We start from the raw sequence: 27296 nt of genomic DNA on the forward strand, positions 1-27296 counted from the left end.
TAAACTGTGAAAGTGCTAGTATAGACAGGGCTCCAGGGGTACTGTTTCTCTTTCACATATCCTCACAGCAGATCTAGACAACAGAGTCATAAAGCCTTTGAAAATCTGTGGAAGTGCTATAGAAATTCCGCTGCATTAACTCTTCACCTTATTGGAGCATTTCATCATCACTGCTGGATTGCGAGATATGTAAATATGTTAGTGCTGTTATTATAGAGAAGATAGTCTTCTGTAAAATGGCAGCACTAACATGTTTCTTAGATGCTGCAAGTAAGTGACAACAGGACAAATATTATCTGATTGCTTACCTCAGGTCTAAGGGAGGGAAGGATAACAATTTCTTGCAGTGCTTGTTTAGCCAGCTCTTGTCCAGCAATATCATCAAATTTGACAGCTGGCCCACTAACAAAGAAATGGAATATCAATTAGCTTAACAATGGGATACTTTTTTTTTTTTTTTTTAAACCCTGCAGCTGATTCATTTCATGCATTTAACCATTTTTAAGGAACCAATTTGAAACTAACTAAATTTATACTACTGAACATTTTGCTGTCTTTAAGCACCTGTTCATTCTGAAGGCTAGTTAGTTCCTTGTCAACATGAAAAATAAAATTTCAAAAAATTATCTAACTCAGAACATTTTCTAACTGATTTTCATTCTTTCCAAGAAGAAATGTGACTAGTTTTTCATTCAAAATACAATCCCAGAAGTTACTTGACTTCTGAATATAAACATACATTTATGTTTGACTTACTTGTCAACAATTTCATTCAGAATTAGATTAGCAAGATTACTATCAACATTTCTAAATATCTTCATGTCTTTCTTTTTTCGAGCAGCAGTTGTAGGAGTAGAAGGCTTGTTAGTTCTGCTATTTTTTGAAGTAGCCTTAAGACAAGACACAAAATCAGTTCACACTTCTCAAATACATGTTTTAAAGACAAACTGTTAATACAATTGTTTATATGTCACAATTTCAGTTGTAAAACTTGGCATGTTGAGTGCCAGATATTTTGATATATTTGTCATGGGCCACCCTACTGTATTTACTATGCTAGTGTATTTGAACTTGCAGCTGTAATTATTTTTTCTAAAATTAAAGTTAATACTCCATTTTAGAAAATAAGGATTGGTAAATATTCCATTTGGATTCACTTTCCATAAGAATGGTGACTTTTTCCCCAGTGTGTATTCAAAAAGACCACAAACAACCAATAGTTTGGAGAGTTCCACACTTTTACTAGTCAAGCTCCACCCTGCTAATGCTTTGGCACTGGGGCCCCTTGCTACATCCCCTCACACCATTCCATCACTGAAGTCTCCATTATATTTCTAATCAGGTTTTCTGTCTCTTGTCCTTTTCTTGCTGTTCTCTAGTTGTTTCATTTTGGGGGGGACTCTGTCTTATTGGAGTTGCCTTTTACTACTATACTTCAAGTGCATTCTCACCATGTAATTAGCCTTCTTTAAGCATGATCACTAGGGCTAAGAAACAAAGCTATTTGTACATGCATGGCTTATGGGGAACAGGAAGAACAAAGAAAAAAGGAGTCTAGGGTTCTTCAATAAAATTATTTCTAGGTATCTTTTAGCTCTAGTGGGTAATAAGTTTAAAAATGCCATTTTAGTACAAATAAACCTTTTAATTCAATTAAAAACATTCTTGGCTTAAAGTCAAAGTATGATTTAAGGGGTTTTGTGGGTTTTTTATTCATTCTGAAACGGAGACCAAGCCTAAAGAGTTTCAGACCAAAAATTTAGTTTTTAAAATATCTTAAGCAACTGAAAATGTGCATTTAGTATTCTCATCTTAAAATGAAATACTGCTATGTGAGGTTAGACTACATTTAGTAAAACTAGAGCTTGTCATGGGCTTTGCATTAAGTGCCCAGCAACTGCTGGAATTTTCATCCTTGGCATACCTTCTGTGTTGAAGTTGTAGGATTGGATCCCTGTCTAGATACAGAGAAAGTTGATATCCCACTGTAGCTAGGGGTTCTATGGTGACCAGAAAGGCCTGTGGAGCCAGTTTTTGCAACAGTCTTTGAACGAGGAAGGGAGTTACTTGTGTGCGTTAAAGGATCCTTCTTTTTTGGAACAGCTCCACATTCTACAAAGGAAAAAGGAGAGCCAATGTTGTCATAACAGCATATTAAACATGGCATAGTGTTAATAAAATTGTTTATGCACGTCACAATCTCAGTTGTAAAACACAGCATGTAAAAAAGTAAAAATATTCTACCTTAAGTCAGAGTTTTCTAACTTGCTTGACAATAAAAGTGAAAGGGTCTTTTAAGAGTAAAAAAGCCTAACCCTTTAGGATGCCATAAAAACACTGTTTTCTGCTTAAGTTTAACCCTTAATTTAAATAAGTTATTTTGAAATCTATGCTAGTTAGCAATCTTTAAAAAAACCCACAAATGCAATTTTTAGCAAACATTAAAAAACAAAACAAACAAAAAAAACTATCCCTCTTCCACTACCTCAAGGGAGTATTACAGGGAGGATACTGATCATAAAGATTCAAATATTTAAGGAGTACAAAATTGCTGTACAAAAAGGTCCCTAAGTCTAAGTCCAAAGTACCCCTCTCCCTAAGAAAAGGAATGCCCACAGCATTGTGCTTTAGAAGTTAACAGTAATTTACTGCACAAATCCTACATATGGTGTAGTTTTCAAATTCCATTATTTAGAATGTCATATTTTCATTTCCTGCTAAAAATATTAAGGTAATTGAGATTATAAAACCTTCTCATCATAAACAAGTTGGAGTTTTAAAATGTGAAGGGCCCAAACTGAAGAAATTCAGAGGTGGGGATTTGTGTGTGGGTGTGTTTGTTTGGGGGTTTTTGAGAAAACTAAACAGCTTTGAGGCAGTCTCCCTGCCTACCATATACCTAACAGTGATACAGGTCCATCTTAAACTATTACAGCACTGAGCACAAATAATGCAATACATCTGATGCTTGCTCTGGCTTTCCTCCATAGATAAGAAAGAAGGTCTCAGTTTTGGTCACTGATACAGTCACATGTGGCCAGTACATACAAAGAAAGCTATTTGGATTGAATCTGTAGGGTTAATAAGGTAAGTACACTGGGGTATCTAGTCCATACACATGAGTTGAACAGGGTAAAATAAGGTTCCCAGGCTCACGATTGCTGGATGTTGGATGGCAAGATATGGCACTGATGTTCTGTAACAAGTAAGTGGACTAGGGGACGGTTGGGTTTATGGTCAGTGCACAGTCCACATACAGTGAGGGAAAGCAAAAATAGGTTTTGTAGCCTGTAATGGAAATGCAGATGAGGCTACACGACATAGGATTACTAAAGAAAGACTGCTTTCTGGACAGGTAGAGAGGATAAGACATAAGAGTTAAGGAAGGTTGGTTGATGAACTTTAGCTACAAGTTAACCAACTTTCAGATATTTTTATTTGGTTTATTTTTAACTTCAAGATTGTAATGTTTTGTTTAAACATGCACATTTCCAACCTCAACAAGAAAGAACTTCTTTGAAGTGTTTTTTAATTTCTTCCTAGAAATTATTCATTTTCTAGAGAAAGCACTTTCAGAATGTAAAAAAAAAAATTATTTTCAAAGATATATAAGAAGTGTGAAGCAAAAATATTTCAGGGAAGCAGGAGCATTACGTTTCATAATGTCCATTATTTATCTTAACTTTGGAAGGGATATTGAATTTTTCTGCACATTTATAAATTCTTCATACAAATTTATCTATAACTAAGCTCAAGTGAGGAACTTTATGGAGCCTGTGCATTCGTAGCTGTTAGTGTGACAGACTTTCCAGGAACTGTAAGTGTTGTCTAAATAGCTTAAAAAGGCAGCAGTCAGGCCACGCCTTCCTGCACCAGAGATCCAACCTTTTACAAGTTACATAAAATCTACAGTGGTCAACAGTGAAAATACAGCCAGCTCACCTTGCAAGCAACATCTAAGGACCTTGAGGAATCTTAAATGCTTTACCATAGTGGTTAGTTAAGTCTTCTGAACTGGAGATTTTACCATAGTGGCTAGCTAAATCTTTTGAACTGGAGATATTAGGTCCAGGCCTTTATAAACTCTGTTGGAGATGTGTTAAGCTTATAAAAATCCCTGAACCAGAACTGAGTTCCTGAATGTGTGAACTAAAGAGGACATGCTTGCATAATTGGTAAAGTTCCTGAGCCAAACTCTAGGGCTTAAAAGTTCACAAGCTCTGTAGGCTATGGTTACAGAGTTTATAAACTCGAAGTTTAAATTTTAAGAAGTATGAACTTCTGAATTGGCACAGAAGTCTAAGGATCAGTTAACTGATTATTTGTAGCAGGTTACTCCAAAATTACCTACCTAACATTCTAAAGACAGTCCTATGTACTAAATTACACGAAGGAAAAAAAAATCTCAAATTTGAATTGTTCTTTAAATTTACTCATTTGAAGTAGATTAAAAAGAAATTAGAAGACTTCTAAAAGTGAAGACTGTTTTCCTTCAAATTCTTCTCTCAAACACCCTACCCAATAATCAAACTTTCCAAAATGAAACATTCTCTCCCCTGCCAAAAGATCAGATCATCACAATTTTAAGGAGAAACATGACAGAGGCAAATGAGGAGGATTAGGAGAAGATGGAGTGAGGCTTGTAATGGGAACGATCACTCAATTTACCTAGGTTTCTAGAAAACCTCAAGCTCTCCAGGTTCAGATTTTTATACAGTAACTTTCTTGCCACTATTCAGGGCTTTAAGAGGTCCAACAGTAACTTTTTGCACCTAGTAATTCCACATTTTCAACCCAGCAATGAAGCAGCTAGCTAGCTTGAATAAGAAGAGCTGTGGATTGGGGCAGCCCAGTTGTCCAGGATGTCAGGTATCCGCTTGAGTGGCTAGCCCATGCCACCACTTTCATTACTATTGTTATTCAGGCTGGCTAGATCAAAGCTAGCCTGGGTATGTCTATACCTGCTGCATACACAGCTCTGACTGCAGTGTAGATATACCCCAAGTATGGGGGAACACATTTTCAACACAAACTTGGGAGCAAGGGGCTGCCTAGAAATTCAAAAAGTATACAAAAAAGCAATTTGTTTAGATCTCGTGATTTAAACCAATGTCATGCATTTTTTATTCTTGGGTGTGGCAATACTGTGATATGTATCTTTTGCAGAACTGTACTTCAGTTTCTTCTGTTTATCTCCATAAAATATCACATCCCAAAACAGATACATTTTGCTGTATACTTGTAAATATTCCTAAAGTCACAGCAGTTTTTAAAAAGAAACTAATACAAAACTGATTTTTGCTCTGTGGTCAAAAGTGATATTTTGCAACCCAAAAATCTGCATGGATATAATATGTCACATAATATTTCCAGAATCATAGACTTAAAAAAAAAATCAGCATCTAGAAATGTCTTGGAAAGGTTGAACTGGTATATAAAAAAATCTTAAGTTTTTAGATCTAAATTTCAAGAATGAGATAGATAACCTAGCTTCAATTTGGAACTTGAATCACCTTTGTAATACACTGGCCTGGTTAACCCAATTCAGTAACTATGCCAATGGTAAAGTTTCCATTCCGCTTTGTTTCTGTATATCCTGTGTTTTTGCTACTTGTTTATTCCTCTTTTCAGCACGCAGCCCTAACACTGAAAAATTAAGTTGCAACAATCAAGGTATAAAGGCCATCTTGCAGTCTACAATACACATCCATCCGACACCCCCCCGAACCCTCCCCCCACACAAGCAGACAGCCAAATTTTATCTAAGGATTGCCACAGAAGCTGTTGCTGTCTTTGTGATTAAATGGAGAACACAGGTCTCCGATTCCAGACTACACTGTAGGAGAAAGCAGTTTGAGTACGATATATACTTTTTTTTTTTTTTTTTTTTTTTAAAAACACTCTGCTGATGAAAGATGCAGTTGAATTACCAAGCTTGACAATACTAAAAATTGGGGAACACAAGTAGTATTGGATGAGGAAGACTGTTCCAATGTGCACTTTAAATATGTTATTCAGGTTTTCTATTAAAAACAGTAATTCACTTATTTCAAAAAAGAATAAACCAACTTTTGTGCTTTTGAGTTGGTTAAAAGAGTGAGTTCTTGAAGGGCAAGTTTCTGCTCAAAAAGTATTTTACTAATGCCAAACCCCCAGGAAAATGGGTTTTATTCAGATTTAAGCTCAGTGAGTCAGCAATTCTAATGCAACTCTACTAACAAAACCATGACCATGAAATCTTTCTCCATTTTTAAAAAAGTATCTTATAGATAGGTACCTAACAAATTCAGTGTCCATTCTGGTCAATTTCATAGGCATAGGATTTGAAAATTAGTCAATTTCATGTTTTCAGATGTAAACATCTGAAATTTCAGAGTGTTTTAACCATGAGGGTCCCAATCCAAAAGGAGGTCACTCGTGTGTGTGTGTGTGCGCGCGCACGCGCGTGTGTGCGTGTGTGTGCGCAAAACTGTTGTGGTTGGGGGGAGGGTGTCACAAGACTGCCACCCTCACTTCTGGGCTCTAAAGTCAGCAGCCACAGAGCTTCCTGCAGCCAAAGGAGGCTCCCAGAGGTGGATATGGATCCAATCTCCCCCTTGCTGTGGGAGCACCCCAGCCAGGGGCGCCTAGCTGCTAGCCCCAGCCCGTAGCAGATTAACATACAGGCCCACAGGGCCCATGCCCAGAGACCCCAGTCAATTTGGGGGCCCCCTGGAAAAATGGGTGTCCTGAGCCCCAGCACAAGCCATGGGGGGTGGAAGCCCTGAGCCTGATTCCTGGGTGAGCTGGGGATGAACAGGACTTGTCCCCCTGAGAGAAGGCAGGCAGAGAAGTGCATCAGACCCACCTCCAGGTACCTCCCCTGGCTGCAGGAAGTTCTGGAGCTACTGCAGTGCAGATGTGAGACACACTCACTTCTGTGCTGCCTCTGGAAGTACATATGATCTCCCCATCGAGAGCAGCCATGCAGGGGAAAAACAAGTCCTGTCCTTCCTCAGTCCCGGTGGAACTAACAGCTAGGAGCACCCAACTGGGGCACTCCTAGCAGCACTGAAGAGATCGGACCAACATCCAAAGTTTCCTTTGGCTGCAAGAAGCTCTTGGGCTGCTGCCCCCAACCAGGGCACTCTCAGCAAGATGGGAGGAGATGGATTTCATAATGAAGGGCTTATTTCATGGTCCATGACACATTTTTCATGGCCGTGAAATTGGTAAGGCCCTACTCAGATTGCTTACCCAGGCATTTTTGATCCAATCATCAGACTGGTATCTGTGCACCAAATACAAGACTATCAAATCATTCATAATTATTAGTCTTTTATTCATTTGGAAGAGCTTTCATTGAAGATAATATTCATATATATTCATTCATAATATTCCCATTCAGTAAATACATGTTCAAGTATTTCAGCAACATCCAATCAAGTTAAAAGACAACTACAGGAACTGCTTAATTCCCTTCACTTCTCTGAAAGTAAGTTAAAGATCTGTTAAAGCCTGGTCTACATGTACAAGTTTTGCCAGCATAGCTATGTCAGTGTGATTATTTTCCCTGTACCTCTGAGAGAGCTAGGTCAGCAAAAGCCCTAGTTTTACCTATACTGGCAAAAAAGTCATTTTTTTATAGCTTACTCCATTCGGGTAACTAGTTTAAACTGTATCAGTAAAAGGTGCGTCTTCACTAGGAGGTTTGCCAATATATCTTTACCTGTATACCTATACTGAAACCTTTTCAAGTATAAACAAAACCTAAACTCTGGATACCCAAACTGTGGTACTGTATCATTAACACTGTATCAACACAGAGCTGTATGGTACTTCCTCTAATTGTTCTTGATGGACTCAATGTTATAATGAATTTCAGCATGACTTGAGACCCAGGAGTAAGGCAAAGTAAGTATATTAGGAGTATTGCAATATTCCAGTTAATTGCTGCTGAAGCATGTATCACATAAGGATTAACATAAAAATAAATCCATGAAGACTTGTTCCTGCCATTGCTAGGAGTTATAAAGTCACCTATAATGCCTCCATTTTTTAATACAAGAAACAAATATGCAAAGTATATCTATCCCTATGGAAGAATTTGGGTAGATTGGTTGGAATCTAGTCTAAGAAGAAGAACAATAGGTACATTAAGTAACTTATTCTCCAAGAGAAGTTTTGTCATAAGACTACTCACTTGTACACTCTACAGAGCTCCACAGACTCATCTATAAATGACTAGCTGCACAAATGAAAGACAAGACATCAGTGTCACAATAGTAAAGGGTTTTATAAAAATCCAAGGGACCAGATTTTCAAAATGAAAAGTAGAGTCATCCAATATACATTGAAGTTACTTGGAGGTATCTGACCTGGGAGGAGAGGGCCAGAAACAGAGTTTAAAGACTCAATCCAAAGAATAATGCTTTGAAAGAAAAACCTTGATGATACAGGCCTGCCAAAGAATAGCCATGAGAAATGCAGACAGCTATTTAGACAGAGGAATGTCCCTTGGAAGGTGTTTGGCTTTGACCCCCTGTACCAGCAGCAATTGGAAAAAAAAGCCAGATGTTCTAAAATCTTTAATCTGTTCCAGATAAAAATCAAGGCACTTTTTATTAACATTATACTTATATTCTTGTTATATTGGAAGGGTATGTGTGAGAAGGAAGTTGGCAGGATGATTAACTTATTAAAGCAGAGCTAAGACAGTACCTTTACAGAGAACGCAAGACAAGACTGTAAGCTCCCCCTTATCCTTATGAACAGAACTTGAAAAATGTACCAGACATCTAGACAGATATAAAGACCAGGGTGGGATCCCCTCCAGCAAGATCAAGAAGCAACAACCTGATGAAAAGCCCCTATACCACGAAGGAGAAGCGTGCTTGGATACCTCTCTCTGTCTCATTCTATATCTTATTTGGGAATGCTGTACTTCAAATCTGCCTGTGGTTAGCAGAGGTCTTATAAATTTGAAGCGTCCCTCTTGCTTCAGAGAGGGAGAAAGAACTTTATCTTTGTCCCTTCCTAAAGCTTTCTAGCTTCTGCCAGAAATGGGGTTTTGGGTTTTTGTTTTGTTTTTTTTTTTTGGGGGGGGGTGGGGGGGGGAAGGGGGCGGGAGAGAAAATGTATCCATCACTTTACCTTACCTACCCTAGTCTGCTAGTCCAGTCCTCTTACCCTGTGAGACATTCCATTACTACCTGCCACTGCTCATCCAATGTTCTGAAGTACAAGAGAGACAGTGACTCAGTAACCCTTCACTACTTCAAGAAATTCTTCACAAAAGGCTCGGAAGAAGTGGGGTGTGTGAATCTATGCGAATAATCCACTAATCCTGAAATTTGGCAGTGTAGCTTTTCCCTTGACAGTGATTTTTTTTAAGTGTAAGAAGCCAGCAGGGATATAATTTACCAATTCAAATCTGTAGCAAAACATTTCTCCATTTCCAGCAGGCGTGGGTGGAAAAATATCCATTGATTTTAATTAAAATTTGTTTTTCACAGTATGAAATTTATCTGAGTAGCTGATGAACGTGAGAAACAGATGTATTTAAACACAGAAATAAAGGTAAGAAAAATCCAATGGCTAGGGGTACTAGCCTAGGACTGGGGTGACCTCAGTTCAAGCCCTTGCTCCACCACAGACTTCCTATGTGCCCTCTCTGGTAAGTTCTGACTACACCATATTGTTGGCTTTAAACATTCTTTTAATTCTTAACACAGTTTATGAAATTCAGGAGACTTTTTGCTTCATTGTGTAGCAGTTGAACTGGAAATACACTTTTTCTGACAATTTAGTAGTCTTGGTATATTCACTTGGGAGAAAAGAGGAAAAAACCCTTCTTCCAACTGAAAATCTATAGTTAAAAATTAAACAAACAGCAACACTTGTGATTTTATGTTTTCTGCTCTTAAAGTAAAAAAAAAAAACCTCACAAACTTTTACAAACACAAACTGACATTTAGTTAAAGCAATCTAATGTGAGTTCAGATCCTATATTATAAACTTAAAACCAAATAAAGACTTTTTCCAAGAACGTCTTATGCCAACTATGACAACAGCAAATTACTTCTAGTAGGAGATGCCAGAAATCAAGAGCTAACATTTAAAGTATAAAGTATGATCATGCTAACCTCCTTTAAAAAACATAACCACAAGAAAACTGTTTTTGGAATTCTGTCTTTTGGGCTTGTTTATACAAACATTTAGTTTATAGCAAGTGGTTGTGTGACTCTACCTTGCACTAGCCAGCCATAGCCTAACTTTCTGTGTGGATCCTGCTGATGTGCATTAACAGTTCATTAATACACTTTGATCTAGTCCTCTTTGAAATATAACTAGATTAAAGCACATTAAGGTAAACTCTTTTGGATCCTAACTTTTTGAAAACCCTGAAGAGGAGCAACACAGGAGAACTTGTTTTGAGAGACAGCTGAGTACTGCAATATAACAAAAACAGTATTAACAAAGAGCTTTATGAGGATGGAATGTATTTATACAAACTCTTTAAAATAGAAACATACAAATTTTAACAAATGAAGGTGGGGCCAGGAAACTCAGCATATTTTCAGATTAATCTGATTAATTCGGTGCTGGTGAAACCAAACCCACCTGACTGGAGATGTCCATTGCGGCATGCCAGGTTAGTACTGTCATTATAGACCTCCATTTGCGGCTTGGGAATTTGCAAAACTGCCTGCAGCTTCTCTATGCAACAAACAGAGGGGGAAAAAGGACAAAATAAACAAATAAAAAACAAAAAATGAACCAATGAAATTTATGTATGCTGATCACATAGAAATGACAACTTTGGCTTCAGTATATTTGATGTAAAGGTCAAAGATAAAAGGGATATTTCTATTTATGCTAACTACTTTGTGAACTTATAGTACAAATCTATTAAACCAGTTTTAAACTGGCAGTCAATCACAGAATTAGTAAAAGTAATCATAAAAAAAAACTCAAATTAGAAGATTTTTTTCCAAAGGCACTGCACAGGATTTATCATCTTGACTCCATTTGATATGGGGATTTGTATGATAATCCCATTCCTGGAAGTCTTCCATTAGGAGCTTGTGTTGACCATCTGCATGGGGCAAATACTCTTTTTCATGTATGAAGTGGTTCACTGAAACAAGTATGTAAGCTAGTCCACATTTTACACTTAATGTTTCTGCCATAAGCAAAACTTGTTTGACAGCTTATAGTACTCAAATGAGATAGGTGACTTCAGGATTTCAAAATCTGAATTGAAGTTCATAGAGTTCTCATTTCTTAGGCAGTTACATGTAATTTTTTTAAAATGCTGTAAAATAGACTTTGGCTTGGTCAGAAACAAGGTTAACTTGAGTAACATCTGAATGTGTTTCATGAAAATAATTTAAGATTAAGGGGAAGGACTTTATCACAAACAAGCATGGCACAACATAACTAAGCTATTAGCAGTGAACAAATAAAAAAATAGTCAAGAGATACTTTGAATGACAGAAGCCTTCCCTCAACTCCACAAGTTAAAAAATAAATATTCCTGATATTGCTTAAGTCACTCCATCGTTCCTCTTTCTTCACTGCAACAGATACAAACTTTTGGCCCTTGCTGTTAAGGCCCCTCACAAACTTTGTCCCTCCCTATTATCTACTTTTTAGTTTACTATTACAATCACTTTTCCACAGTCCTTCTCCTCTGCTGCTATCGCCAGCCTCAATCACCCATGTTAGCTTTCCCCAAAAATATCTTTGTGCTCAGTTACCACAGTGATGGGTAAATTATTAAAAACACAAATAAAAATAGAAAAATACAATTTAACTCCATCTTTATACATATACCTTTCCAGAACTAATCTGAAAAGCCACTATCCTCTCTCTCAACCCCTTACATAGGAGGTTGGCACCCTGGCCAGAGCCACGACACTCTGTGCTCATTGCCAACACTGCCGCCGGAATGGGGCTCCAGACTGCCCCTGCCACCAGCACTGGGAGAGAGGTGGGGAGAAAGATTGGGCATGGCCCTTTTGTAAGGTTGCCAACCCCTAAAACGCCTAAAAGAAACTGCCAAAAGACAGTATTGTATTGTACAACAACAGATGTATTGCCAGAAGGGATTGCTGATTTTTAAATTATTTTGCCTACATATACAATTCTTATTACCATTTCCCAAGTCTTCCCTCCCTAGCTCCTTCCAGTTGTTTGCTATATCAACTTGTTGCATTTTGCCTAAAGGCCTGTCTATACTGGGAAAAAGCCCTGTGTCAGAATACACAATTAGAACTTTAGACATGACTTTGCCCTTCGTATGGACATGGACAGTCATTTTTAAAGAGGCAGGTTACTGGCAGGGAGATCCACTAATTTAAAATAAGTGTGTGTGTTTTCATATATTATTTACATGTACACAATATATACTTAGTCTGTAAGATCCTTCATTTATTAACCTATACAAGGATATAGCCCTTTTCTTTGCCCCCCCCCAAAAAAGTTAGCCATTTTCATTTGGGCTAATATTTAAAGTAAGATTTCAGATCCCTCATCTCCTCTGGCCTCCTCACGCAAAGCCCTCTAAAATATTAGTTGGTCTTGGTCTATACCAGCTGATCCCTAGAGTCTCCTTCCGGACAGAAGATCTGATCCTAAAAATCCCTTGTTACTAAGCATCTTATTGTGGCTTGAGATAAAATCGTTAAACAGTTTTGATTCGGAATGAACAAAAGATTCCCACTGACAACTGAACAGAAAAGAAGTTCACAGTACTAGAGAAGGTGAAAGTAAAGGAGCCTAGTCTCTCCTTCTTAATAATTCATATGAAATTACACAGTGCAAGTACTGCAGTTCTTCTTTTCTTTTAGAGTCAGTGCCTTAACATGAGAGAACCTTTTTCCTCCCTCCAAGGAATTAATAGCTCTCTTCCTGGGAGATTTTCCCTTCCATTTAAGTGTTCACTTCCAAACAAAGGAGTTAAAAAACTCAATAGATGAATTAGATTTTTCTATCTCCCAGGAGATGTATTAGTCTGATAAAGCTTCTTAACATCCAAGAAAAACTGCAGTCTACTTTTTCCTTGAGACCAGCTTCCATTGTATATCAAATTTAATAAATAAACTCTTTGCTCAGCTTGTCAGATACAGTAAACAGCTTCTAATTTCTTCTCGTGTTGATAGCACTTATCTGACTCCTATAAAAGTAAATTTGTTCTCCACAGATCACCCAATTTCTTAAGTTTCATAATTCTTGAAGCTCTGTTCTCATACATTTCCTATTTATGAACAAATATATTAAGCTTAAATAAAAAAGCTGTCCAGAAGAAGCAAGTAGCCATCACCATCCTTAACAAAACAGGGAAACATTTGTTTCACTCCACAGCAAATGATTAAAGGGCTAGTCTACACTTAAAACTGGCAGTGGCACAACTGTATAAGAGCACTTGAGTAGCCATGTTATGTTGACAGGAGAGAACTCTCCTGCCGACATAATAAAACCACCTAAACGAGCAGCGGCAATTATGTCATAGCGCTGTCCACACAAACACTTATGCTGGCAAAACTTATGTTGCCCTGGGGTGGTTTTTTTTTTTCCCCTCACCACTAAGCAACAAAAGTTTTGCTGGCATAAGTGCCAATGTGGACAAGGCCTAAAATCACTGAAATTTATGCCTGAATTTCACCAGGGCCTCTACTAAAGGGGGTGTTGGTGGGATGATTTGCAAGCTTTCTATCTCAGTGGATAGAGACAACATCCCTTGCCAGTGCAAGTGTCTTCCTAATGTGTCACACCATCTATATCTTGTTGGTCAGAGCTGGGATGAGTGCGATCCTACAGCAGTTCCTCCTGGAAAAAGATATGATCCACCACCTCCTAATTCAGAGACAGTCCTTTCAGTCAAAGCAGCCAGGCTCCAATTTTATCATTCCTACAAGGTAGGTGACATCAAGTAATGCCCTATGTGACACTCCCCAATTACAAACCTGCAGGGTTTCCCAAAACAGGAAGAGCTCTCCTATGCCTCTGCTTACACAGAATACAATGATCTGATTGTCCAGTGAATCAGAACCATCATTTGGGATGCCAGGCTTATGAAGATCTTCAGAGTATTCAGGTCCACTTCCCCTCCTGAATATAGCTGCCATTCCTAGATACAAAGTCACCTCAGTCCCTATCACATGCAAATTGCAGCCATGGATCCTCTAACCCACAGTACAATAATTTGTAAATTCAGCATCTAACCTAACTGGATATCCTGGACTGCCTTACAGTGATAACTTCAGCTAAAAAGAGACATTCTGCATGAGCTTCAGTTTCCAAGCAGACTGAAAGTGTCACCTCTTAAAAGTAGAGTGCCCAACAGTAATCTCATCTCAAAACAAAAGCATGGATCACAGTAGCACAGACCACATCCAGAATAAATGGTCTCAGCCTCCTGGCCAAACGTGAAAAAAAGCTATTACAATCAATGCTTCTATGATTTTTTAAACAGCAGTTAGGGATGCAATGGGACCTACAGATGCAAAGTCAAATAAAACATGTTGGACACACTCTTAAAAAGGGACAGATGTAATCAGTGTCATTATCTGGTTGCTTTCCTTATACTACCAACATCACTTCCATCATATCTGAATTGAGTTTCAGCCAGGTAGCCCTCATCCATGTCTTTATCTCTACTAAACACAGCTTAAATCATTTGGTATTTCTCACTGGGTCAGACAAAATATTTTAAAGTAGGTGTCATCATGAAGAGACTATCTGTTAAGAATGTGGGAAATTCTACAAGATTACTATTCTACTATGGAAAAAACAACATTTAGTCCCTGATCCTGCAACTGGATCTCTGCAGGCAGATTCTCAAGCCCGCACAGAGCTCCACTGATTTTAATGGGTCTCCTCACAGATGCAAGGGTCTGTCAGAAATGGTCTAACTGCAGGAGTGGGGGCTAAGGTCATAAAATTAAGCCCTCAAAAGACAGTTGCACATGCAAGCTTATCTAAGCCCTTTTGTGCATCTGCATTAAAGTATACATTTGAGTTACATCATCACAAATATTTCCACAGTAATGTTGCCTTATTAAGTATGCAAGAATGACAGAAGTGACAAAAGCAAGGGTGCAACATTTTAAATTTAAAACAAAGTGAAAAAAAGGATAAACAGTGTAATTGATGTCACCCAATGATATAACTGTCTCACGTTAAAAATCTTTAATGGTAGAATTCAAGTCCAGTAAGTTAATTTTAAAACATTTGAGGCATGATTCTGTCTTCACCACTAAGGTACAGCTCCCCATCCAAATTTTGCCCTCAGTTACACTGGTATAAATCTGAAGCAGGTGCTCAGACTACAGTGATGGAGGAGGCCTAAGAACCTATATAGAATAAAGTAAACCAATTACTTCAGTGGATTTACACAGATATTACTTCAAAGACAATTTGAACTAGAATGAGACATGGATTTACAGGACACCTGCCTCATTTGTTATGTACCTCTACTTTCATTCACTTTTCAGCCTGCACACAGAATGAAGCAAAGAACATTAATTAAAGATTACAATAATACAAATAAAGATGAAGATTTCAGATTCCATGTATGTCCTTAATGTCATTTCCTGAATTTTGAGTTCTTAACTTTTCAACTTTTACCTTCTTTTAACATCTTCTTTTGTAGGAATACATTTAAGGGCATACATGGCCAATATTCAACTCAGTTTGCTAATACATGCAAACTATCATAACTGGGGTAAATCAGGACTAAGTATTGCACACATAAAACAAACATATACAATCAACTAAGAAGAAAGAAGTGATTTGATTTTTTTAAAGCCTACTGTTACTATTTACATTTAAAATGACTATAAATAAAACCAAATTGTAAAAAATGTGTTTACACACCTGAATGCACAGCGTACATTTAATTTCACTGTTTTGTTGCTCAATTACATCACTATAGGAGACAGATTTCCCCTAGCCTCTTCAAGAGAGCATTTAATTTTGATGAGCTGCTGCTGTTTTGAGTTTTGGGCCAAGAATGTGCACAGTTCCAAGCAACAATAGGAAACAGAAGTGGATAGGGAGATAGCAGCTGGGGAGGGAACCTACTTATTCCCTCCCCAGATCCCTGCACAGAGCCAGGAGTAATGAGAGTATAGAAAAAGGGAGAATCACTTTCTTCCTGCTGTAATCACTACATCAAGACAGAGAGCAATGGGAGCCAAAGGAAACAGGGGACATTCATGCCTCAGACTCTTCATTCAGGCACCAAGAAGAAGTTAGGACTCTTGCCTCAAATACAATCAATTTTGAAGGTAGAAGTAAGCAGGCCCAAACAGAGAACCAGGACGAAGGCTGTCAGATCCAAACACATTTCATGGTGCAGCTTTCCAGAATGACCATCTCTCCCTACTGCAAAAACCCTCATAAAACAAATCAACAGTAGAACAGAAAAGACAAATTTTTTTAAATGGAATTTTTAAGAGCACTTTCAGGGCATGGTATTTAAAGGATGCTTTACTAGAATTTTTTTTTTTTTTTAAATATGTATACAAAGTGCGTCATTCTCCAAAAAATTACACAATAACATTTCACTGCCAATCACAGGTGTCAGTTTTATTGTTTTTGTAGAGTGTTTACAACCATCACAACGAGTTTTGTAACATTTATAAGACCTCAGACTTTACCATACATTGCTCCTGAAATGAAATGGTCTTTAATCGCTAAAGTTAAGTAGAAAAAGATGATCAGATGAAAGTCACAGACATTAGATTTTTAAAATTATTGAATCTTATTTATAAGACTGAACGACTTCAGTTATTCATATTGGGAATCAGATTGTTAATGTAATTACTATATTAATATTGTAGAACTAGTTTAAATTGTTGAGTGCTTCCTGCAGAACATGAATACACCTATAAGTTTTATACAGCTGAAATCCAGTACACTAAGACAGTGTTTCTCAACCAGTGGGGCTGCAATCCCCAGCAGGGTCACAAAAGGCAATCAGGGGGATTGCAGGTGTTTAAAAATGTTGTTATAATTCTAAAGCAAAGAAAATAAAATGTCCAGAATAACTTCAAGGTGATCAAAACCTTCAAAGGTTGTGAAGTCAAATATATTTGATGTATTATATAGGCTTCTCTCTGATATTTTTACAGTAATTGTAAGGGGCTTGTCAAATTTTTTTACTTCACATAAGGGATCACCAACCTAAAAAAGCTGAGAAACACACTATCCTACTACAATTTTTTTTTTTTTTTTTTAAAAAGGAGGAAAAATCTACAATGATTTCTTTGCTCTTCAGTTTAAACAATGAAATAAACTAAGTTAATCCATTATATAACATTGTCATTATGTGTACGAACTTTCCAAATCATGAATAGCAACTGGTACCTAGAAGCTGCAAACGATCCTTTGCCATAGCCAAATTCGTCATCATTTTAGACTGCAGACGACGAGCTCGTTCACACTGATCACCTTGAGAAGAACGAATCAGTGTTAAAACAGGAATGAAAAGTTAATGCTTACAAGTGCTAAAATAATTCCCCTATTAAAACTGACATCTACCTTTCCCTCTCCCCAGCGGTAAGGGAATTTTGAAATAAAATTAAAACCTTAGTCCAAGATCTTAACTTAAAGAAAGAAATGCTGTAAGAAATTGGCTCCATATGCTTTCACAAAGTTGCATGTATAAAGCTGAAGACTCAAGTGTTGCAGTACATGTCCACGGACACCCCAGGCCAACCTGGTGCATGCTGCCATTTGGTTTGTGAAGGTTGTACACAGCAATGAGGGAAACAAAGTACAGTGGGTGTGTGGGTGGATAGATAGAACAGTAACCAAGAGGCAGGTATGATTTCATTTTGGCAAAACTGACAAATTTAAACTGAGTTAAATGTGTTCATTCAAATTTCAAAATATCAGTAATGGAGTTACAAACATTTCTATGGCCACCCCTAAAAACAGAACTCACCCAGTTTAAAAACCTGTCTACCTCTTGACATTAAAACAGCTCTGCCAGATGTTGACAGTGAAGGGGAGTGCTGTATTAGTAAAATAGACTGTCGTTAACATTTTAAGTTACAGGACTATATTTACTATACCTGAGAAATGGAAACTGTCTGAGGTTGTCTCTCAAATAACTGCTGCAGGAATGGGCAAATTTAAGTTTTTAAAAAATTACTTAGTGAGCAGAAAAACGTGGGAACTCTCTTAATGACATCTTAGATAGAAATGTTTTTTCAGATTATATGCAATGTTATCAATTTATCCTAGGACTTCAACACAAGAACTAAGGGTGAACCAATGAAATTAAAAGCAGGTTTAAAACAAACAAAAGGAAGTATTTCTTCATACAATGTAGTGTCAACCTGTGAAATTTGTTGCCATGGGATGTTATGAAGGCCAAAAGTATGACTGGGTTCAAAACAGAATTAGATAAATTCATGAAGAATAAGTTCTTCAATGACAATTAGTCAAGATGGTCAGGGACGCAACCCGGATGATCCTGAACCTCCGGGTGACCCTGAACCTCCAACTGCCAGAAGATGGGACTGGACCACTTGAAATTACCGTTCTGTTCATTCCCTCTGAAGCACCTGGCACTGGCCACTGTCAGAGACAGGATACTGGGCTAGATGGACCATTGATCTGGTATGGGGCTGTTCTTATTATATTCATTCGCCATATCTGCGAACTGAAGCAGGTTTTTCTGGGTAGTATAGCTTTACCTGAAAAATGTATTTTTACGTGTCTCAAACATAGCAGAACTGGCATGGGGGGTAGGTGGTACTGATTTATATTTATATTCACAACAACATAGTCTACAGCAGTGAGAACACAAACAAATCCGCAAGCCTCAACTCAAATGGATCAAGTTTAAATTGATGCTACAGGAATACTCAAGAACTTTAAGAACATTTCGGTATAAAGTTTTAGATGGACATTTTCATGAGCCAAAATTGCTTTGTTTTTGGACTCTCTTAATATACTTCATCAAGCAGGACAAGAGAGTTTAAAATAGACAAGGTTTGCAAATACAATGGCAAATGCAAGTAGCAGTAGTTTTGTTTTTTATATTTTTATATGCCCTTTTCCTATATGGAGAAAGTCAAAAGAGATAATTACTTGTGTGTGTACTTACACTGGAGATAATGTCTGCGGCAATAGGAAACATTCTGCATGTGCTTCTCCACTATTCTGTTCAAACCAATCAGGTTTATTCCTTATCCATTTACTTAAAGAATAAAATATGGTGCTTAAATCTCCCCCTTTCCTGAGAAAATGCCATTAAGTGATATTTATCACTATGGTATAACCTCTCTCTCTCTCTCTCTCTCTCTCACTCACACACACACTCACACACACACAAAATTGGCTTACCTTGACCAATAACTAAGACAGCTATTCCTTTCTCCAGTTCTTCAATTCCCTTCTTATACCATTCAACAGCTTGTTCCTTTTGTCCTGCTTAAAATGGAAATGGGCCCCTTATTCTCTGTAGTGGATTATAATTAAGGAATGTTTCTACAAGATACACAAGGCTATACAGGAGCTGTGCACAGCTTAATTACAAATGCGGGGAAAATGACACATTTGAGCAAAGTACTGTGACAAAAACATTTTTGAGAGACAACTTCACACCACCTCAATCTCAAAGACGAAGTTAAAAATAATTTTAGGAGCTATGATTGTCTCTTTAGCACTAGTCTCAATCACTTTTGCTTTTTTCATACATTTTTCTCCTAACATTTGAAAGCTCCAAAAGGGGAAAATGGACTAACCATGTATATTCACTGGAGAAAGTGGAACTGTGACACAAAATGCTGTCAAGTCACAAAACAATCACACTGGAAAACCCTTCTTTCCTAATCTCCCATTTACATATAATGTTCATAAGGCAACTACCATTAATAGGTATAAACATTCAGAAACAAAAAAGTGATGAAACCAAGACACTAGAGTGATGGGCAAAGCATAAAGACACTTACATCCCAAAGTACACTGTAGTGAACCCTACAGGGCATGGTATTTTTAAATCAGTTTCAAAACAGCCACTTTCTGCATTGCTCCACCTTTTAGAAATCAATTTAACCAATGAAAAACAGAGATGCTGTGCATTAAATTAGTACACCAGGCTTTCTTTTCTAAGAATGCAGGTTCAAAGTAAGAGAAAAATGAGTGCAATGAACAATCTCTTAGGTAGTGGTTTTATGGTATGACAAAGTAACCAACATCACAAATGTCAGCCTCTTCAAGAAGCATCAATTATTGGGATAATAGCAGGGCGGGAGGAAGGAAGAGAGGACTGTGGTGATTGAACAGTACCACATATCTTATAAGACAACCAATAACATGCCTAGATTTAACCCATGCTGTCTGATCGCATTGGTGTAAAATTTACTGAAATACAAAAAAATGCAGATTCATTTTAGAGCTCCCCTTTCTCTCCTCCTGTACATTCTCTGTATTCAAAGAGATGTTCTATGGCCTATTTAACCAGTTATAAAAATCAGACATGTCCAGTTTAGCACAATTTTATTTAAAAACCATAACAATCAAGTATTAGTATCAAGCATTGTTATCCTGTACCTCCTGTCACTAACTGTTGTGCTGTCTCCAGACAAAAGTCAGGGGAAAGGGAAGGACGGCTTTGTGAAACCTTAAATTTAAGTAAGGAGAGTACCATACATTTTCCAAGTGCTCATGTCTAAATAGCAGTGAGGGTGTTGCATTGGAACCTTTTGTCCCACATCTGTTATCTAGCATTCTGTATAGCATCAGTCAATATAGCATCTAGGCATTGTTCCTAGGAACCCACTGAAAGCTTTGTTCTTCACGTGCGCTGGCTACTAAATGTATATATTTTAAAACTCCCCTCCTACCATCTTTGTCTTTTTGAGTAGTTAGAAATCTCACGCTCTCCCTCCATCTCCAGTTTTTTGACTGTGAAGGGGAGCTATGCTTTTAGCTTCTACAACAATGGGGGACTACCACCTTACCCCTCCTTATCTTGAGAGAAGGAATCAAGAAATCTCCAAGGTCTGTCTCTGCCATTAGTTATAGCTGTTCCAAATGAAACTTGAGAAGATTTGTCAGCTTTACTACTGCCCACAAGATTCTGAAGAGCAGCTGTGAAACTGATCAAATATATTGTTAGCTTCACTATGCTTCTATTTGGGGAAGTTTTGGCAGTGACAAAAGCAATTGAACTATCTGCTTGCAAACTAAGAAAACACTATCCCTCCAATTATTAAGATATTTTATAAAAACAAGTAAAAAACCCTCAGATTCTACAGAATTTGATGGCTCACCCCACTCTAACGCCACACAACTCCCTAAGGGGAAATGGATTTTTCAAGCCATTGCCACAGTAGTCACAAGTCACCAGACAAGCCCATTATAATATGTCTAAAAGTTTAGAAGTGCAAAAAATTTATTAACATTAGGTAGTTATAATGATGCCAACTTAAGTGCATATATTTTCAAAACAAAATGGGCACAAATTAAGAGGGGACATTTCAGAAATCTTAACTGACCCCCAAACTAAGTATAACAAAAAATAGCTTCACATATGATGTTGTACAAAATCCACCTGAAAAAGAATAAAAACAGATTCAACACACATTAATATACAAATCCCTTTATGTCCATAGATTAATGGGTGTTTCCTACATAAGTAATGGAATCACACTAACATTTGGATTTTTTTTCGGAAAAGTGGATGTAATAGTGTCAAATCTGTACTTGACAGATCTCCTCCTAGGCAGTCATATATGCTTGTATTATCTGTAATTAAAATTACTTTTTTTTTACACTACTATTCACCATGCGCAGATAACACAACTATAACATTTTAGAAGTGCAGGAGTAATATTTTAAAACGCAAACTGATGAAAAGAGCAAGACTTGAAGGTTTCATAGTTGCATGCTGCTCAATGGATTGCAAGGACTTTAATAAAAAGGTTTGAGAATCACAGTAGTAACTTGAGCAAAGTTATAAAGAAAAGCACTACCATTACTCCCTGGGCACTAGAAACTGGTTAAGGCATCTAAAATTTAGATAAAAAAAAATTGCTCTGATCATATTGGTCTGCAAAAAGTTCTTAAAGATCTACTGATTCCACAAGTATTTGTATTGGCTTCCTGAAGTGTTTCTGGTCTTGGCAGGTGGTAAGTTATGAGACTTAGAGAAAGATGGCACTTACTACATTTTCTCCAACATTTGTGGTGTTATTTAACTATTAACTATGTAAACCTTCAACAGTTTAATTGTAAGTGGTTCTCTCTCCCAGCATAATCTGAGTGGCTATTTGTGTAATTCCATGCTGTTTAAAACAAATGAACTATACAACATGCCAATTAAGAGAAGGGACTTGAGGGTGGGGGGAAAGGGGAGAGAAGCAGAATCAAACTTGAGAAACAAGTTAGTTCTTATTTTTTACTCCTTAAATGTTAAGGCTATAATTCCATACCAGGATTCTGAAAAAGCAAACACTAGTTTGTTATTGTAAGCCATAACAGGTGCTTGACAGAATTGGAGATTTATCTACCCTTGAGTACATTGTAATCACCACCTTTACTACCATTAAAATTTTGAACCATCTAAGTTTTCCTTGAACCGTCACAGGCCCTGACACACAAACAATTTTTTATATTAATAAGGCTGCATACAGTCTCTTTCAGAGCTCATCACTGACATTCCCATGTTATTGCTAGAGCAAAGTAAGACTGTTCCGTTCATGACATACCAAGCATGTAGTCTCTATGAAAGTTTTATTTTGATTTTAGAGAGGGGAAACAATTTTTACCTGGTGCTACGCAGAACTATAGTTTCATTAAATCATCACATCTTAAAATCATGCTAGAAATGTCCTGGGAAATTTAAAGCCCAGCACAATACCCATTCCTCAGAGGATTCCCCTTTGAACACTACCAGGGTTGTACTGCTGCAGGTAGGCTGATGGTCTAAGTCAAATACACTGGCAACAGCCTTTTTTTTTTTAAAAAACATCTCAACCAAACAATGATTTTCATTAACCTTATATTTTATTTTTAATTAATTGTTTCCCCAGAGTTCTATAAGTTACTGGGCAAAAGTAAAATACTGTAATATGACTCAGCAACAATTTTAGAGGCAAATGCAATGTAATAAGAATTTAATTGCTAGGACACAATTGTTCCCACATTGACAGATTGTATATCAAATTTCAGTAGAGATTTTCTTAAATATTTATATAAATTGCAAAATAAGAAAATGCTATAAAGATGGTGCCAGACCCTGAAACATAACATCATTGTTCCTAATTATTTAGGCATGAATAATTTGACAGTTTAATTATAAGCATGAATACCCCATTAATCCCCCCCCCATAATCTGTATCTGTGAATTAAAATTCAAAACAAACTATTTTAAGAAGTTAGAATTCAAGACTGAATTTCACAGATTTTTTTTACAAAAGAAGAAATGATATTTGTGCCACATCTGTTAGACACTAGATCACTGCATCTTACAACTGCTGTGTCACTGAAAACAAAAGTGGGGGGAGGAGAGGAAGAGGCAGAAAGTGGAGCGAAGGCTAAAATTCTATATATTAAAGCTATCCATTGACACTCCTTAACCTGAAGATCAATCTCCTACAGAACACTGCATTTAAATGCATTTCTTCCACATATATTTTAAATAGGCAAGAGATTATCATCAACATTTTTAAAAGATCTCTAGCTATATACCTAGGCTGAAATCCTGGTACCCTTGAGTCAAGATTTCACCGCTAAGATTTAACTCTTTCAATATGTTTGTGCCTGTTTCTGGCTCATCCTTCTCTCATTGGACGTGCTCGGCAGCTTTCTTAAGTTTGCGGGTCACAAATTACTCCATCTCTCTGCCACGAGGCTAGAAACGTTGCTTGCCACGACTCAACCATTTCGGCAGCTGCCAAAACAGCCCAGGTACCTCCCCTCCACGCCACCTCCCTCTAGTCCCCATCACCCACCGCCCCTGACACGCCATCTGTCAGCAGCACCTGCCCGAGGCGGAGACACCTCAGGGATGTTCATGTGCAACGAGACAGGACTCAGCTGGCGCTAAGGATAAGGGGGCGCATGACACCCCGGTGTGGGGGGGAACAGACGCCCCATCTTTCAAGGGACTTGTCCACTAGAGACCCCCCCCAACCCCTCTGCCCCAGGATACCACCCGCCCCCCCTCGAGTCCCCACTTCCAAGCACGCCCCCAGCCCCAGGGCCCGCTCGAGGCCGCCCCCAGCTCCCAGGCTCCCCCTCGGGCCCCCACCTCTCTCCTCCTCGTCGATGCGCAGCGCCACGGAGATGCACTCGAAGGCCCGCTTGTGACAGGCTCGCACCGTCTCGGGCGCCCCGTCGCCGGCCCCGGGCGCGTCGCCGGCCCCGGCTCTGCCCTTCGCGGCCATGAGGGCGCCCCGGGAGAGGCGCTCGCAGAGCCAGGCGAAGAGCAGCCCGAGCTGGAAGGCGACGAAGCGGAGCAGCGCGAAGGCGGCGAAGAGCGGGTAGGAGAAGTAATAGAGGTTCCGCTTATGGGGAGACGCCGCGGCCGCCCCCGCCGCCGCCGCCTGCTGCTGCTGCTGCTGGGGGGGAGCCGGCCCGGCCGGCGCGGAGGAGGAGGAGGAGGAGGAGGAGGCGCCGGGGGCCTGAGGCGGGGAGCTGGAGCCGGCTGAGCCCTTCTTCTTCCCTCTGCCGCCCGGAGAATTCATTCACCGCCGTCGCCATAACCCGCTGCCAGCGACTGACAACAAGCGGCCATGGCGGCGGCTACGCCCCTTTCAGCCCGCGGCGCGGCCAACCCCGGCTACCAGGGCCGTGGGGAAAATGCGCAGCCGCCCTTTCTGAATACGGGCAAGCAGCGTAACCGCCGCCCCTAGCGTGCGGGTATTGTTGACATGCCGCGGCGAGAGGCAGGCCGCGGCCGCGCGGCGACAATGGGAGGTCTGCTGAGCGCAGCGCCGGGTCACGGAGACTACCCGTCCCGACAGGCCGCGAGGCGGCGGTCGCATGGCATGCCGGGTACTGTAGTCCGGAGTGACGTAGGAGGGCTGAGGGGGAACGCCGCCGCCGCTGCGGGCGCGTTGCATTTTGGGACAGTTAGGCTTTTCGTTCCGCATTGCATGTCGAGGGCTGTAGGCCCTGCTGCCGGCGGGGCGGGGCGGGGGGAATCACTTGCTGGTCTCGCTGTGGAACGTTGCACGCCGGGACATGAATCGGGACCCGCCCTGTGGCCTGCGGCTGGGACTTGTCATGCGCGCGGGCTGCGCCGCTCTGGGATTTGCCGGCTCTAGGAGCCACGTGCTGCAAAAGGGGGGGGGGGGCGGCGGCTGTCAACAGCTCGGTGTCATGCAGCTCCCCGAGTCCCCTGACGGTCCTCGCCCCTGGCACGGACCATGTGATCCGCTCCAGCCCCTCCTCCGCCCTTAGCGGGGTGGCCACTGCAACACACCCACCCAGTCAGCTGGGCCCGTCGGGTCACTTCGCACTGGCGAGTACCGGAGGGTGCAAAAAATGGGTCGTGGTCTGGTGCCCACACCCCGGGCAGCGCAAAAAGCCTGGCCACAGGGAATGCATAGCGTCATTGGGACTGAGGTTCCTGAAAAAGAAGAGCTAGTCCCTGGCTATGGTAATCTCTCCCACGCCCCCCATATACAGACCCTTAAAATAAAGGACAACTTGGAAGTTTCAGGAGGAAGTTGAAGGGCACTTCCTCCGTGTTTTATTTGTGACACACACTCAAGTACCAAAGAACACATTTTGTTACAACCTACAATCCTCTGCATGATTATTGGTGTATACAAGACAATGTTTATTGATTTGATGTGTAATGTGGAACATTAGGCACCAAATGAAGGGCAGGTGGTCACTGGGTGTGGGTGACATTCTAATATATTCCCTCTCAGCCTGCTTTGGGACAAATCTGGGACATGGTACAGGGGGGAAATCTTGCAACAAAGAATACTAGAAAATCTATCAGCAGGATAGTAAAATAGGGAGGGGCCACTTTCTGCAGCATGAATTACAGTTTTATGCAACCTCTCCTTAATATTAAAGAGCTATAATGAATTTGTTAAAAACATCAATGCAACCTTAAGGTTATATAGTTAAACATAGGTGTCAGGAAATGTTAACATTAAGAATCCCACTACATTAATTTGCCCACATTGCATATACTGTCTATTAAAGCATACATTTAAACAGTTTAACTAGTCATTAGAAATTCAGTACAGCCTTGATTATCTGAGCGTAAAAGGAGACATCGAATACATTTGGATAAGCATTTGGATAAGCAAGTGTTCAGATAAACAAAGATATTTTCTGTTTTATTAACAGCTTTGTTACCTTGTTTCAGAAAAAAAGAGGTGTGGATAATCAAGGTTAATCTGCATTATATGTGTACAACAGAACTGTCCATACATATCTTAATATTTGTATTTGCTGGAGTTTCTCTTTTTAAAAACTAGTAAATTTAATTTTGCATTAACCTATTTTTGCAGTTAATTTCCTGTGGTATTTTTTAAAAGAAGAATTTTTAACTAGTGTCATCCCATTGATGTTCTCAGTTGTTCTCTTCTGAGACACCCCATTCCCAACCTGCACATTCTCTCTCCTGGACCCTGTCCACTTCCCCTTCTTCCTGCTGAGCTATTCCTCATATAAAGAGCTATAGCAGCATGAAGAGAGGCTCCCTTATGAGGACTCAGAGAAGTTAAGGGGAAGGAAACTCAATAAGGAGATCCAAGGTGCTCAGATACTATTCTGGTAATGAAGATGGTATCAGAACAGCATGGTCAGGGAGGGATCCTGAAGACCTACACTTTCCCCTGTGGAACACCTCACTAGTTCCTTCCTCCCAGTGGTGAACAGCATAACTTTTTTTCCCTGCTATACAGTTCATTTTCAGGTAGGGAAGGAGTCAATCAGTAGCTGCAGCACTACTGGATCCCCTACTAGGACAGTTGGGTGAAGGCCAGAAGAATCATGCTCCTGCAATAATCTCTTTATTCTAGCTCATTGCAAGTGAATGGGACTCTTTTGGGGGGTAGTTAATTTTATAGTAGTGTCTAAAATCTCTCCCTGGTGAGGTAAAAGATATTTCAATCACACTTTTCATCTCCCACATTCAAACTGTTGCAGCTTCTGGCATTCTCCTGGTTCCTGCTTGGTTCTCTCTCCACCCCCAATGACATCACATAATATATAGGATTTGTTAGGATCTTTTAAAATCTGATCAGGGCATCTTCATACATTGTTTTTATAATTCTTTTTAAAGCTTCCCTTCTCCCACAACTTATTAAAAAAACTAAACATGC

At 39.3% G+C, this 27296-nt stretch overlaps 1 protein-coding gene across 6 annotated transcripts in view; it reads right to left on the bottom strand.

Annotated features, from left to right (window-relative positions):
- SPAST (spastin) overlaps positions 1–24782 on the bottom strand; it is a 59811-nt gene extending 35029 nt beyond the window's left edge. For 2 of the 6 annotated variants that reach the window (XM_067562697.1, XM_067562699.1), the window contains exons 1-7: positions 24257–24782; positions 19345–19431; positions 17356–17439; positions 10603–10698; positions 1925–2112; positions 757–890; positions 309–402 (exon numbers count right to left, since the gene is read on the bottom strand). In XM_067562697.1, the coding sequence (XP_067418798.1) occupies positions 309–402; positions 757–890; positions 1925–2112; positions 10603–10698; positions 17356–17439; positions 19345–19431; positions 24257–24692 (1119 nt within the window). In that variant the 5' untranslated portion in view covers positions 24693–24782. The remainder of the gene's footprint in view (positions 1–308; positions 403–756; positions 891–1924; positions 2113–10602; positions 10699–17355; positions 17440–19344; positions 19432–24256) is intronic. The other 4 variants (XM_067562698.1, XM_067562701.1, XM_067562700.1 and 1 more) reach the window with 4 other exon arrangements.
- Positions 24783–27296: the final 2514 nt, after the last annotated feature.

This window comes from Emydura macquarii, unplaced genomic scaffold (genome assembly GCF_026122565.2).
Source record: "Emydura macquarii macquarii isolate MOO-44397 ecotype Brisbane River unplaced genomic scaffold, CSIRO-AGI_Emac_v2 contig_2457, whole genome shotgun sequence".
Lineage (NCBI taxonomy): Eukaryota > Metazoa > Chordata > Testudines > Chelidae > Emydura > Emydura macquarii.